A 16,331-nucleotide genomic window follows, 5' to 3' on the forward strand; every position below is an offset into this window, starting at 1 on the left:
TGCTTTATTGAAATGGTGGAATGAAGAAAGTGGGAGGAAACGGGAGAACCCCGAGGAAACCCATGCACACGGTGTTTGTCCACCACAAAGTTCACTTGGCGGGGGGCTGCGATCGAATCCGGGATCTCAAGCACCAGAGGTGAACGCTCTACCACTGAGCCACCGCGGCCCTAGTCTGCTTATTTATCTGAAATCTTATGTTTTATTTCGCATGCTATGTAATAGATGCCTGATACCTTTGTTTAGATGTAAATCTTAGCACGAAGAGTGTCAGCTCATCATTCTAGTACATCTCTTAAGCTTTCGAGCTACACAAAGCAGACATTCTCTCGGTACACAATTTGAAAATGAAATGAAATCTTGGAGTTTTACGTCCCACGGTTATGCCGGTTACGCTAAAGGAGACGGTGATAATGAGTAATGAATGAAAATGGTGGAATGAAGTGGGAAGAAACGGGAGAACCCCGAGAAAACTCATGCACACGGTGTTTGTCCACCACAAGGTTTACTTGGCGGGGGCTGGGATCGAACCCGGGACCCCAAGCACCAGAGGTGAACGCTCTACCACTGAGCCACTGCGACCCTTGGTACATAATTTGAAGCTAATGATATTAAAGTGTACAAGTATTCGTACTTAACACGAACTAATAAAGGTTCTTAATTATCGACATTACCTGAAATACATTTAGTGGCGTATTATCATCGATAGCTTGGTTGGGCATCACATAAGACTCCATCTCATACGTTTGGTCATCCTTTTCCCCAACGATCACTTTGAAGAAATGTGTTGGCACAGCCACGTGATTGTGGCCAATCACTTCATATTTTACGTACGTCTTGCCATCTAATTCTCTCCTGAAATCACAACAAAGTAAAATTTTCTATGAGAAACAGACAGACAAAATTACATAGGATTGTTCGGTTTATATGCGACCAAACTGACAATGTTCCTGTTACCTATATAGTTGCGCCAGAACCACGAAAACCGACGTCGTTGCCAGGTATGTATTTATATGTTATGCGCCCCTGTGCTCTAAATAATTTGCCGTCCCTTTCCGAAAACGACCAATATTAGAGTTGAATTCATAGTTTTGGGGGTTGCTAAAATGAATAGTGAAAGTTTTAATCAAATTCAACTTCAAGGTCATACTCCATTCCCCAGGGTGGGGGAGGAGATTTTGAAAGTAATCGAAAGCGACAGATATTAGTGTTGAATTCATAGTTTTCGAGGTAACTGAGTTTAACGGTATCAGCTTTCATGATATTAAAAAGTTCATCCTCACCCTTTCGGGGGGGAGGGAGGGGGGGAGGGATGGCTTTTTAAAAATAATTAGTTAAGTTAGCTAATTAGTAACTACTGCAATTAGAGCGAATTAAGCACACTAACATATTTTCTCGCTCTTGCGCGGGACTTTGCGGGTTGCTACTTTTAGATATTACTTTATTGTGAATCTTCCAAAGAATTCCAAAATTTTGTCGCCCCCTAAATTCTGCCGCCCTGTGCTCGGGTACAGAATAGCACTTACCTAAATACGGGCCTGGTCGTAGCCAGCGTGGTGTATCAGCTTACTAGTACGGGAGAGTCGTGCTACTGCGAGTGAAATGCAGTCGAAAGTCAACCGTTATTGGGAAGGGTACATATTGGCTCTTCTCCACACACATATTTTGTACAACCGAATAGTGAAACAGTGTTGGGAAAAAGTTTAAAGATCGGAGTGATCACAGTTACAGATACTGTGGCCACGGATTACAAATAGAGAGCGTACTGAAAGAAGCCCATTCGAGGTTACCAGCGAACCTGCTGCTTGAGGTGGTTCGTAGAATTCGTCGACTGGCAGGCAGGAAGAATGCACCATCTCAACATGATATCATTCAGAGATCAAATTGACACAGCCCTATGTCAGCTACAATCAACTCAAGTGCCATATTGCTGAACATACGGTAAGCTGCCGCAAACTGTAGGAAAAACACTGCGGGGCTCAAAATGGTGTACGGTTGCCACATTGGATGAGATCTACACCACGTAATAGTAACACTCTGGCAATTATGTACCGTGACACATCTCGCAAGGGACAAACCGAATTTTACCGCTAATGCAGAGAAAGTTACTTCAATGGAATCGTGACTGTCACCAGATACAGTTACGTTAAGGTAGACAAAAGCCATGAAGGTGAATGCTTCAAGGAATCTAACATGACCGAAATATATCGAAACTACATTCCTCTCTGTATCGAATGAACAAGATCCAGGTGCGAATCCACGTGGACAATGTGTCCACTCAACCCTCTGGTTTTATGGGGCAGGAAACGGAAATTTGTGTTATTTCCTTTCATGACATTTCTATTAAAAGGACTGACGCCAGCCCAAGGAATTTTTGCACATTGAACTATTGAAATGTCAACAACAATGCCTTCACTGGCCTTAGGGAGGAATGGCATGGAACTTCTGATATTCCATATTGCTTGGATACGATAGAATGCAACCGGTAGTGATAACATTACTTTTCATGCTATGATTATCGGTCGGTTATAAACCGAATAACCTTCTGTATTATATGTAAGTGATCGCAACTGACACATTTTTATCACATAATAAATAAATAACCAACTCAGCAACTGTGCCCTTTGAATCATTTTAGCAACAGACTGCTGTCTTCGTCTGATTACACCTAAAACTAAAGGAATTTCAAACGAATTTATTTACATCATCTTGCCTCTCGAATGCACATCAGCTAGCTTCTACTGTGTTCGGATGAAGGCAATAGCTCGTTGCTGAAATAACTATATACAAATTTGGCGAACTGTGTAGAACACATACATCCAGACAGTATTAACATACGAATACTTAAGATTTCAAGTCTCAATCAGCTTATCGGAGATCCGGAGAAGAAATGAGAAAGTACTGACATTAAAGACAAGCAGAAACCATCTCAACGTTTTCCCTTTAACAGCATACACTGAAATTCTGGCATTGATTCCCCTGACTTTGCATGCTAAGTAAATACATTTTCCATATTCCACGAATTCTGGTATTGATTTCCCTGACTCTGCATGACTGAGTAAGTACATTTTCCCTGTTCCACGAACTCTGGTATTGATTTCCCTGTACAGGATGGTCCATTTTCGGTTTCCCTATTTTATGTTGAAATAAAACACAGTTTTATAGACACATGAATGTAATGCCTATCAATAATTACAACACTCAGTTGGATTTTTAGGTGAGGTGTCATTTTTTGAACATCATATCATTTAAGTGTCCTCCACCCTTCTGAATGCAACGTGTCAGACGTTTACAGAAGCTGTGTAAGAGATCTGGAGTGATGGCGGATATTTCCGCCTGAATCCTGTGTTTCAGTTCCTCCAGTGTATACAACCGATGTCTAAACACACTGTCCTTTAAATGCCCTCACAAGAAAAAGTCAGGGGCAGTCAAGTCCGGGAATCTGGGAGGCCATGGAATATTCCCAAATCTGGAGATCACTTTTCCAGGAAACATGGCTTGGCAACATTGCACTCGCATTCTTTTATCTGACTCTGATAATTCCTGCACCGCCCTAAATTTTGTATGGGTGAAACTTCAAATCATTTCGCAACATTCGACCAACACAGCTCCGAGGAAGATTCAATGTAAGGAAATGTCGTCGTGCTGACCGTTTTGGACTAGTAAGAATTGCCTCTGCACACGTGCGATGTTTTCAGGTATACGAACTGTTTTCTTACGTGTGTGTGTATTTTGTCACCCACATTACCATTAGTGCACCACTGTGACACCCACCTGCGTATGGTTTTCCCTGATGGAACCTTTCCTCGTCTTTTCTCGTCACCAAACTCACGTCTGAATGCTCGTTGTACGAGAACAATTGACTCCTGCTTTATAAATTTTCCACACAAAACACGCGCTGCTGCACCGTCCAACACTCCATTGTCAACTGTATCCAAGGCCACCTGCTAAAGGCATCTCACTCTCCCCTCCCCCATTTCTCGGCGGTGTTGCCAACTTACAACTAGGTAACCGAAATTGGACTACCCTATACATTTTCCTTGTTCCACGGACTCTGCTATTGATTTCCCCGACTTCGCATGACTCAGTAAGTACATTATCCTTGTTCCACGAACTCTGGTATTGATTTCCCTGACTTTGCATGACTGAGTAAGTACATTTTCTCTTCCACGATAACACACACATTATCGTTCATGGTTAGGTTTACAAAACAAATATTTTTTTTATTATCAGTCTTCATCATCCCTAACGATCTTTTTTCTTTTTAAAAAAAACACAATATAAGATTACTTTCGTAATTAAATACTTACTATGAATAACACATCTTGTATTTGGAATACAATAAAACATTAGTACCAAACCATAATTATATGCTAATGATATCATTAATATCCCGACATTCTGAATACACTCACACACATACACAAGTTGACATCTATTATAATTTGGCCAATCTCTGATTATTTACAGTTTTTTTTTTTTTTTTTTTTTTTTCAGTAGCATTTGAGTTTTTGTTCTTCATTCAAACATTGAAGTTTCAACATCTTTAGTTGCTTCCCAAGTTTTTTTTTTTATTTTTAAAGATAAATTTCTTTTTTCAATTCTTTTCTTACCTTCTTGGTTCTTTGAGGTGTTTTTCTTCTGTGAGCAACTAAAAAAAAAAAAAAAAAAAAATCTCTGACTCTTGTGTGAAATACAGCAATTTTCCCGACTTGCCCTGATGTTCTCTGATTTTGAAGATCAATGTGAATACTATTTACTCTCCATGCACCTGTTATTTCTACAAACTTGTCTGGGTTATTTTCTGCAAGTTTCCTAGTGTTTTCTCTTTTCTCTCTTGAAAGTCTACTTTGACATTCACCCGGTTAAGAATCTTTGTATCAAACTAACTAACTGTTATGACCTATGAAGCCCAAAGGTTCAATACCGCGTTCACAAAGGCTCTCCATTGACTTCTGTCCTTAGCCAACAGGATCCAGTTTCTACTTTATATTCCTATTTCTACCAGGTCCATCCTAACATCTGTGCCTAGGTCTTCCTAATGGTCATTTTCCGATTAGACTTCCAGTTAACACTTTGAAAGCGTTCCTACTTTCTTCCATCCTAGCTACATGATCTGCCCACTTAAGTCTCCTAGATTTGATGACCCTAACAATGTTTGGTAAACTGTATAAATCATGTAGTTTCTCGTTATGAAGTTTGTGCCATTCGCCAGTTCCGTTCCTCTTGGGTTCGAATACTCGTCTTAGGATCTTGTTCTGAAATACTTTCAGACTACATTCTTCCCTCAGAACAATACGCATCATTATCATTTTATATATTTTAAGCTTCAAATTCCTCGACAGAATTCGCGACGACAAAAGATTTTGAACTGAATAACACGGAATTCCCTGCTTTTAGTCAACATTTAATTTCTTCGTGAATACGGTTATCAGCATATTCAAAATGGCAACTAACCTGTTACATTACCAAAAGCTTTACTAAATTCTCCTGTAATATTTCGAAGACTAGTTGAACATATGCTCAGTACTTCCACTTAGTGTTTATCACGAAGTATGCATTCTACACAATCCTGTACGTAAAGGTTATTTCTCTCCGTAACAAAAAACACATAAAATATCAAGTTTCTAAAATCAATATAAACAGAAAACGTCGAAATGTTTCAGACGACAAATCTAAGAATATCCTCACAATAAAAGGGCAAAAAAGAAACACATTATGGGTTATAAACTAAGACACAAAGGAGCAACAATCAGAACTTTGCAAACATTTTATCTGTAACAAAGTGTATGGCATACTTGCATATTGTGGACTTAGAAATTACAGTAGAGTCTCTAAAACTCGGCGCTCAATAACCCGGCAGTTTGGATAACTCGGCCATACCTTGCCAGAGCGAAAAAAAAAAAAAAAAAAAAAAAAAAAAAAAAAAAAAAAAAAAAAAAAACGCGCGCGCTAGTTTTTGCAAAGTCGGCTATTTAATTTACATTGTATTGTATTTGTATTTAGTTAATAACTGTATGTATTGGATTTATGTAAAATACTGACCCTTCAAGTTCTGTGCTGCTGTTCAAATCAATACTCGATAAACTAAACGCTACTGTCATTAGTTCTTGCATTTCAGGTGTGTTCTTTTAATCTTTTATGCTACACTCCGTCAAGCCTGCACATTTATCTCTAATGGTGACCATGATAATGTTATTAAAATGTATCCTTACCTTGGTAAATAAAGTGGACCCGTACATACATATACATGTTTGTATACCCGAGTCAACTTCCTCACGTATTTCTCCAGGCGATTCCAAGCATCTCTATTGAAACCTTTCCCCACTTGTGGACTGATGTTGGATAACAGAAACGTTTGGTCGCACACTTCCTGATTAAACTGGTGATTGCGGGCAGCCGCCAAATGTCCTCTATCATAACCACTGCCAGCGTAGTCCGTGTTATGCGATCTGAAACAAATCACAATTTCCAAATTGAACTACAGATGAGATGAATGCTGATGATAACGTAAACGTAACGAGGCTGTACCATATATATTGCAAATAATTAAAGTACAGCGTCAACGATGATCAGGACTTGCCTCTAGCGTCGGAAATGTAAGCGGAATTCATGCATTTTGGGGTGGAAAAGACCTATGGGAAGACCAAGATCCAAGAATAATGTGTAGAAAAGATTTACTTAAAGACAGAAATTAAGGCATTTTTCATCAAATTATTACAAAAATAAGTGAAACATTTACTTCGTTGGTTGCGCTTGTACATGTTTTTGTCTATATCTTCAGTTCTTTTATGAAGAAATCGCCGTAATTTCGACATACATAAACAACCAGTTTATCACAACTTAATTCAATTTCACAACCCTTGTATCAAAAGTGCAAAATCTGTTTATAAAGCGATTCGTTCTTTATGCGAGTGACTTAACTTGGTGAGCAAGGCCACAGCATAAGTGGCTGAAAATTCTTACAGACACAATCAACGAAGCGAGTGTTCCACTTATCTTTTTAATAATTTGATAAAAAGAAAAAGCTTACACGGGGACTATCTTATCACCAACAGAACTAGGGTTAAATTACGAACGCGACTTGATACACTTTGGTCCAGATTGCACATACACACACTCAAAACAACCTTGTGTCCGCACGTTGATACTACGTGGCTTCAACACTTAATAACACTGCAAGAACCCTGTACATCATTTCTACCATACAATGAAAGAGATCGATCAAAAAATGTTACCCTTCAAGCAACGTAAACTATTTAAGGGATACGCACTAAAGATGGCGAGAAATTGTCACTGTTACGGTAGTGTTAGGACTTCTATTTAGATATTTAGGTGAGTACTTGGTTACATTAGAGCTTAGCTTTCCGTTCAGCACCGAGGCTATATAAGACGTGGACCTACAGTTTAACGTGTGATTCGAACCAAATGAGCTCTCGGCAGGAACCGAACCCGGGCTTATCGCGCCGAAGATCCGTACCGAACCACAAAGTGAAGAGGGAGGTCTACTCAAATTTTATTGATTAGAACTTAATACTTTGAATTAAAAAAGTCAATTTTAGTACTGAAATACCTGAAGAAAGGGTGAATTGACATGTCTTCATGAAATTCACACAATGCTCTGTCAACTTTATCATTCTTGGCAATGCTCTCTTTGGTCAGATGCTCGAACACCCAATGGGCTACGCGGTTTCTTCTGTCGTATGACAACACAAAGTCATCCAGAGAACGAACGGTATCCATCCCAGGAAATCCATATTTCATTATCTGAAAATAAAAATAAATAAAAAATAATCATTATTAGTTACAATGAAATTTAAGAAGGGTTAAAGTGGTAACTACATTCGGGTTTCCGGATTAACATGTGATGCGCTAACCCACTCTCTAAGGTTACTCTAACCCGTAATTGTACTGCTAAATCAGCCATTAAGAAGCCTAATCACTGCAAAATTAAAATACCGCTAATTTTACAGCAATTATGTGATATTTCCAAATAGATAAAAGATAATCGAAATGTGGAACAAGAGCGCCCTAGACAATATTATTTCGCATGAAGTACCGTTATCACGAGTCACCTAGTAGCTTTCCGTTTGCAGCCATTTAGAAACGCGAAAATAAATGCCAATGTTCTATCAAAAGCAGGTAAGTCAGTTGTGATAACGGTATCACGTGTAAAATAATATTGTCTAGCGAGCTGTTGTTCCACTTTTCGAATATCTTTTATCCATTTGAAAATATCACATAATTACTGTAAAATTAGCGGTATTTTAATTTCCCCGTGATGAGTCCTCTTAATGATGAAACACCACAAGGGATTCCGTTGTGCATTTGGAAAACAGCTGTTAATGTGTGTTGATCAGCAAGTAATGGATGGAAAAAAGAAATATCTTCTTATCTTTTTTTTTCTTTTCCACATTGCAACATGAATCCGATCGTTATTAAGTTGTCAATTTGTTGCTATACCTAGAACGATAAGCTCCTTTCTTATATTATCTTTTTATTTCGGTTATATAATTTCTAGAAAACCAATCTGCACATAATAATGAATTACTGTTTTTTCATTTTTCATTTTGAACTTTTAAAAACTTCAAAAATATACCTCCATATTACAATGAGTTCTTATTTTCTTCACTGTACATAATAGTGTGTATATGTGCTTTTAAAATTGTTTTATTCTAATCTTAAAAACTAAACTGTTAATATAACTGAAATGAAAACACACTTTAAACAATACGTTTCTCATTAATTTGATTGCACAAAATTTTGGGAGCGTGAGTTCACATTTTTTAAAATGTAAATGTACATTAGAAGCTAATCTCAGCACATTCTAAACACTATTTTGTTTTCTATTTACTTTTAGAGACATTTTTTCCCATTTCACCGAAAAAAAAATTCTTTTTAGAAAATAACGGTAACTCGTGAAGTTTTTCTTTAAAATACGTTCTTTTCTCTCCCTCTCTTTTTTTATATTTTTTTTTTTTCTATTTACAACTCCACGAAGGCCAGACAGAACCTGACAAGGGGTCGCATCTTCCCGTGGGCCGTAATTCGCCACCAGTGCCGAATACAACGATACCAGTATTCAAAGAGGGAAAAATTTGCATGAGTTGACTCCATTCGAACCAGTCTTTCACTCACCGTGCCGCCTGGTGCATTAATCCTTGCGCTACCCTATTAATACTATACTAAAGAAATACCGTTCGTAAGAAAGAAAAAAAAAAAACTTTATTGTTGCAAAAGTTCATTATTGCCCTTTAGACGGCATAAAGAGGTTCAGATCGATTATTTACCTTCGTTTGAATACTCAACTAATTTAACAACATTCAATTTCCAATTATTGACATATACTCTAGGGTGTATTTTCAGAAAACAAAGGAAAGATCTTGAAAAAATGAAATGAAATTTTTAAGTTTTACGTTCCACGGTCATGCCGGTTAGGCTAAAGGAGACGGTGATGATGAGAGATGAGTGAAATGGTGGAAGGAGGAAAGTGGGAGGAAACGGGAGAACCCCGAGAAAACCCACGAGCACGGTGTTTGTCCACCAGAAAGTCCACACGGCACGAGCTGGGATCGAGCCAGAGACCCCAAGCACCGGAGGTGAACGCTCTACCACTGAGTCACCGCGCCCCAGGAAGGCTCTTGTAAAACAATCAATTTGGTTTGATTTTGGTATTCACATGTTATTACGGCGAATATTACTAGCCTATAATATATCAATTTTATTGTGACATAGTTTCCCGGTGAGGAATCTAACTCCGGTCTCTCGCATGACAAAATGTGCATATTAAATTAAATTGAATTATATGAAATTAATTACTAAGCCTTAAAATATCATAGGTAAATGGATGTATGCTATTGAAGAGTCAACAGTATATTCAGTGGTTCTCGTATGAAGGCTTATATTGCAACGAGCTGCCGTTAAAAACATAAGTTAAAATGACTGTATGCATATTACAACGGGATGTGGGGCGCACGGTGGCTCAGTGGTAAAGCGATTACCTCTGGTGTGTGGGGTCCCTGATTCTATACCCGACCACAGGGTTGGCAAAAACCTTGGTTTTTATTGAAAAAACAAAAAAAAAAACGCGTTCTTTTGTTTAAATAATTTGCTCTATGTATTTTTATCTCATATGGATAGAAATAAGCTTGTTTCGCCTTGGTGTTATTATGCAACAACCGGGTTATGTTGGAAGGGGTCACATGAGCTTAAAGCGGAATGATCCAAACCGTTTCTCGGCTTACATCCGAGAGAAATTGTCCTCCATTTGAACTCGAAACCGGGACTAATTGGCCACAAATGCGATGCGACTGCCGACTCACTCACGAAGGACTCCTGATAAAAAAAAAAAAAAAAAAAAAAAAAAAAAAAAAAAAAAACGATGTACTGATCTTTACATACTTGTTAATATAACTGTCAACAGTCATTTTACGCGGACAAAAAGATAAATAGTTGCACAAGTGATACCATTATACAGAATTACATATGAACAATTTCAAAATACTGCAGAGTACAGAAGAATTAACTTAGCCCAACTTTGTTTACTACGACTTTTATTAATCTAAGTTAAAGAAATACAACAACTTAATTTGCATATCAGTAAGAAAAGTGAATAAAGATACGAATTATTTGAGTCTACTTTCGCTCTGAGCCATTTATACATAAATAGATAGCAAAGATACGTCTGATTTCAATAAATGTTTCTCGTGGGGTTTGTATGACCCCCCTATAAAAAAGTACGGCATTTCGATATATTTTATCAATAGTAAACATTACTAAAACAAAACAATATTTAGAATTTTTCTTTGATTGCAATTGCATAACAATAATAAGAAACTATAAAAAAAATCACAGAAGAAACTCATAAACTTATTTTTAAAAAAGTTGCATTTGTAGTATAATCTCTTCGAGTAATCAATAGTGAATTTAGGTCTGAATATAATACAAATAATATACGGGAGTAAAATGTGATAACCCACAAATGTGTGTTCATTAAGACTTTACGAACACTTACACTTTTACAAACATTTTTCGTTTTTTGGTTTAAACCATTTTTTTAAACAGTTGATTTAAACCAACCAACCCTGCCCGACCAAGTAAGTTTATGGTAGACATCGTCGTTCCGTGGGTTTTCTTGGGGTACTCTCTTTCCTCCCACTTTCTCATTCCACCAATTCTTTGATCATCATCATTTACTTGCTTTAATCATCGTCTCCTTTCGCCCCAAGGATATAATCGTGGGACGTTAAACTGAAATATTTCGTTTCATAAAGCGAAATGTGCAAGATATTAACTTTCACCTGCGCTCTATCTCCACACAAAGTAAGAGAGCTGTACTTTATGTTAACAAGAGTATGGTTACTAGTGTGTCACAATTACAAGTGCTAAACAGATCGTATTACCGTTCATAATTTTCAGTACCGGTACTTACAATATTACTTCTGTCAAGAACGTTCTTTTGCATATACGTTCAAACAATCCAAAACACACTAAGATATAAATAAAAATAAAACATATATTTAAAAACAACGTGGATGCGAAACTGTATGCCGAATCCTATGATTACATTATTTCACAATATAATAATACACAGTGTCTAGCTCTCTGTTACTATAACATAAGTAGTGATTGAAGTTTTCACTCGAGCCCACCTCTTTTCATCCTTGCGATGAATGAAGATAGATGGAAATCTTGTTTTATAATGACTTCCAAGCAGAGATTAATGCCTTTTTTTTTTCGCATGAATAATTGTTTTATAGTATACAAGTCTGCAAGCATATTATTAATTAGTACGCAACTAACTGGGCATGTGCAAAATAAAGTAACAATCTATAATCCATTATTTAAAGCAAAGATAGTGACGTAAAACAATTTTATCAAGTGGACGATAGTTCGTAAAACTGCACGTTACTTTCGATTAAAATCTATATCAATAGCTGTTAGTTCATATCGATTGACACTGAATGGTCACGTTAAATTCAAGAAAACTTACAAAAGTTTCACCTAAGAGCAGACCTGATACTTCGCACTGCGTGTACTCGGATCAGCTAGTACATTGGTTATTCGATTTCCCAGCACCTACTACATTTGACGACACTTACTGCTTAACGTTGAATCCAAGTCACTAATTGACTTGTATCCAACGAAAGCACCTCACTCAGAGAATCAAACCTGGAATTCATGAAGAATCTAACCTGAGCTTTCCTTGTATTCGACTACAGTTAAATTTACATTCCTCGCTCCAGCTGGTGTCTTTACGCAGGCATTAACAATGGCTTTACTTTCAACCATAAAAGCAATACACTCGTATTAGAGGAAGTGTTTATATATATATTCCTACGCACACTAACCTTCAATAAAGCGCCAGTTCTGGGTGGGCACGTTTTTCCTTTGGTTACTTCGATTCAGTGATTTGATTCTTTTGTTTTCGGTTTCGAGAACGTATCTGTTGTACTAGGTTCGTTACTGTTACCGCTGTACATTTGTAGTCACGTGGTGTCAATCTATTTTTTTTTTTTTTTTTTTTTTTTTTTTTTTTTTTGCATCATGCTTTTTACTGTGTCTTAGTAAGTGTAGCATTATGTACAGTACGATATGATCGCGTTAAAGTGAACTACATATGCTATAATTGGAAATTATCTTCATACTTAAAACAAACAAACAAACGACGAAAAAAAAAAAAGCAATATTTCGTTAGGATTGTAGCTTTACCAATAAACATAGATTGCAGATCCGCGAAACTATTCGAATATATGTTCGTTTTTGCTGTAACAAAATACGATAACATTATCATCAATGTTCAGGCAATGCTTCATGGTGCTGAACTAGATTAATCAAATTACAATCTTAAAGTACACATTTCATTCCTTTGTAATTAATTTTTCCCCTGATTTTAAGGTAAAGCACTTCAAGTATAAATGACTCAACTTCAAGTATATAATTTCGTGAGCCGTTCGTACTGTACATTAATTTTAGTATTGCCCTTAGTGCGAGCGGTCCTGAATTCAATTCCCGGTGTGGGCACATGGTCGAAAAGGTGTAACAGGCTTTTCAAGCCACGCCATCCTGAGTAAGGCTACTCCTTACGTTTCCTTATTCAAATCAGGCAAATGCCAGGATGATAGCTAACACACAGGTCACAGGACACATTCTATCCGTTCTCCAGATAGTATGCTCGCCGAGGGACGTTATCCCTCATACGTGGCGGCAGGGTTGGCAAAAACCATGGTTTTTACTGAAAAAAAAACGGGTTTTTTTGGTTTAAATAATTTGCTCTATGTATTCATATCATATATGGACAGAAATAAGTTTGTTTCGCCTTGATGTTATTATCCAACAACTGGGTTTACTTGAAGGGGTCACATAAGCTTAAAGCGGAATCCAAACCGCTTCTCGAGTTACATCCGAGAGAAATTGTCCTCCATTTCAACTCGGAACCAGGACTAATTGGCCAGAAATGCGATACGTCTGCCGACTCATTCAACAAGAAGAAGAACTGATAAAAATACGTTGTACTGATCTTTACGTAGGCCTACTTGTTAATATAATTGTCAAGAGTCATTTCAGAAGAACAAAACGATAAACAGTTGCAGAAGTGAAACCATTATACAGAATTACATATGGACAATTTCAAAGTATTACAGAGTACAGAAGAACTACTTTAGTCCAACTTAGTTACCAACGACTTTTATTAGTCCAAGTTAAAAAAAAAAAAAAAAAACGACGACTTACTTTGCATATCAGTAAGAAAAGTGAATAAAGATAAGAATTATTTGAGTCCACTTTGGCTCAGACACATTTATACCAAAGATACTTCTTATTTCATTCTCGTGGGGTTTACATGACCCCACACACACACATAAAAAGTACGGCATTTCGATCTATTTTATCAATTATAAACATAATGAAACGAAACAATATTTAGAATTTTTCTTTGATTGCAATTACATAACAATAATAATAAACTACAAAAAAAAAAAAAAATCACAAAACAAGCATTCATAAACTTATATATATATATATATATAAAGTTGCTTTTGTAGTATAATCTTTTTGAGTAATGAATGGGGAATTTAGGTCTGAAGTAATACGAATAATATACGGGAGTGAAACGTGGTAACCCACAAATGTGTGTTCAAGATTTTACTAACACATACACTTTTACGAACATTTTTAGTTTTTTGGTTTAAAGCAGCCAACCCTGCGTGGCGGGCTTAAGAGCCATAAATGCCGGCAATGCACAGAAATATGTATAAATAAATTTTAACATACTTTAGGAATTGTTGTTCGCGCGGCTTTTCCCTCATGGGTATAGTTTAACATGATTTCGACTTTTCTTGTGTGTTTTTTTTTACTTTGATTCTCGTGCCTTTATAATTTACTTAGCTGTTTTCTTACTGATTAGTGTGTGCCTCTTTTAGCAGATGGCAAATGTGGTGGTTATTGCTGTTAATTTCTCTGTTACTTTATACCAGGGTTGGCTGGTTCAAACCAAGGTGATTTAAACCAGCTGGTTTCTTAAAAAAAAACCAACTGGTTTAAACCAAAAAAACGAAAAATGTTCGTAAAAGTGTAACCTTTCGCAAAATCTTGATGAACACACATTTGTGAATTATCACGTTTCACTCCCATATATTAGTCGTACTATATTCAGACCTAAATTCCACATTCATTACTCAAAGAGATTATATTACAAAAGCAACCTTTTTTTATGTAACTTTATGGATGTTGCTTTTGTGATTTTTTAATAGTTTGTTTTTATTGTTATGGAACCAAAGGAAAATTCTAAATATTGTTTCGTTTTAATTTTGTTTACTATTGATAAAATACATCGAAATGCTGGACTTTTTTGGGAGGGGTGTCATACAAACCCCACGAGAGGCAATTATTGAAATCATAAGAATCTTTGGTGTCTATTTATGTATAAATGGGTCAGAGCCAAAGTGGACTCAAATAAATCGTATCTTTATTCACTTTTCACACTGATAAGCAAATTAAGTCGTCGTATTTAACTTGGACTAATAACAGTCGTAGTGAACTGACTTGGACTAAATTAGATCTTCTGTACTCTGTAGTACTTTGAAATTGTCCATATGTAATTCTGTATAATGGTTGCACTTGTGCAATTCTTTATCTTTTTGTCCTTCTGAAATGACTGTTGACGATTATATTAACAAATATGTAAAGATTAATCCAACGTATTTTTTATCAGGAATCCTTCGTGAGTGAGTCGGCAGACATATCGCATTTGTGACCAATTAGTTTCGGTTTCGAGTTCAAATGGAGGACAATTTCTCTTGGATGTACGCCGACAAGCGTTTTGGATTCCGCTTTAAGCTTATGTGACCCCTTACAGCATAACCCGGTTGTTGCATACTAACACCAACGCGAAATAAGCTTATTTCTGTCCTTATGGGATATAAAAACTTACAGCAAATTATTTAAACCATAAAAACCTGGTTTAAACAAAAAAAAAAAAAAAAAAGTTCAAACAAAAAACGCTGTTTTTTTGGTTTTTTCAATAAAAACCATGGTTTTTGCCAACCCTGCTTTATACCTAGGTAGAGTTTATATTTTGTTTTGATAAATTTTAAATTGTTACAACAGAAATTGGCACGTTTCTAAATTTATCAGCATTTGAAACATGCGGTATTTAAATTAATTATAGGAACATTAGTTTTTGAACCATGATGACTTCTAACAGATTCTATTCCGAAGGAACCGGTTCCTGCTGTTTATTTCGAAACTATTCCGAGGAACCCGTTTGTTAGGAATCGATTTATTTAATGAAATGATTAAAAGAAAAACGGCGCATCACATTTTGGAAAATTTACAGGTAAAAATCAATACTTTTTGTGAAATGACATGTTTATAAGGAACAAATTTCTGCAGGCGACGAAATTAAATACAAAGTAATAAAAATGTATTTTAAGTTATAAATGTAGGGTTACTAGCTGTGTTCGAAGTGGATTTTTTTTTTTTTTTTCAATTTTGACTCGACATACCGTCTATCTAAACGTCGAAATGCAGTGAGGGTATGTTGCCTAAAATATTGCATTTCTATTTACATAATGACTGAAAAATCATTATAGAAGTTCTCTGTAGGAACGGGGAGGGGACATGGAGAGACTTTTCTCCCCTTCAATTATAGAGAATTATACACGAAAATGCTCAAAAACCGAATGAGTATATTAACAATTTACTGCGGGAAAACTCCCGGTCCCCCACTCAACAGTGGATTATTCCGAACACCCGGACGGTCCACTTCTACAGCAGACAACTCCTAAATCCGCCCCTTGTTCAAAACACGGCATTTATACGCAGAAAACACA

General features: G+C 36.5%; 1 protein-coding gene across 1 annotated transcript in view; it reads right to left on the reverse strand.

Annotated features, from left to right (window-relative positions):
- Positions 1–16,331, reverse strand: part of EndoG (endonuclease G, mitochondrial) — a 31,719-nt gene that overhangs the window by 13,536 nt on the left and 1,852 nt on the right. The window contains exons 2-4 of the mRNA XM_081756823.1: positions 7,574–7,767; positions 6,216–6,452; positions 675–855 (exon numbers count right to left, since the gene is read on the reverse strand). Of these exons, the coding sequence (XP_081612949.1) occupies positions 675–855; positions 6,216–6,452; positions 7,574–7,767 (612 nt within the window). The remainder of the gene's footprint in view (positions 1–674; positions 856–6,215; positions 6,453–7,573; positions 7,768–16,331) is intronic.

The sequence above is a fragment of the Thermobia domestica genome, chromosome 4, assembly GCF_964235325.1.
Source record: "Thermobia domestica chromosome 4, izTheDome1.hap1.1, whole genome shotgun sequence".
Classification (NCBI taxonomy): domain Eukaryota; kingdom Metazoa; phylum Arthropoda; class Insecta; order Zygentoma; family Lepismatidae; genus Thermobia; species Thermobia domestica.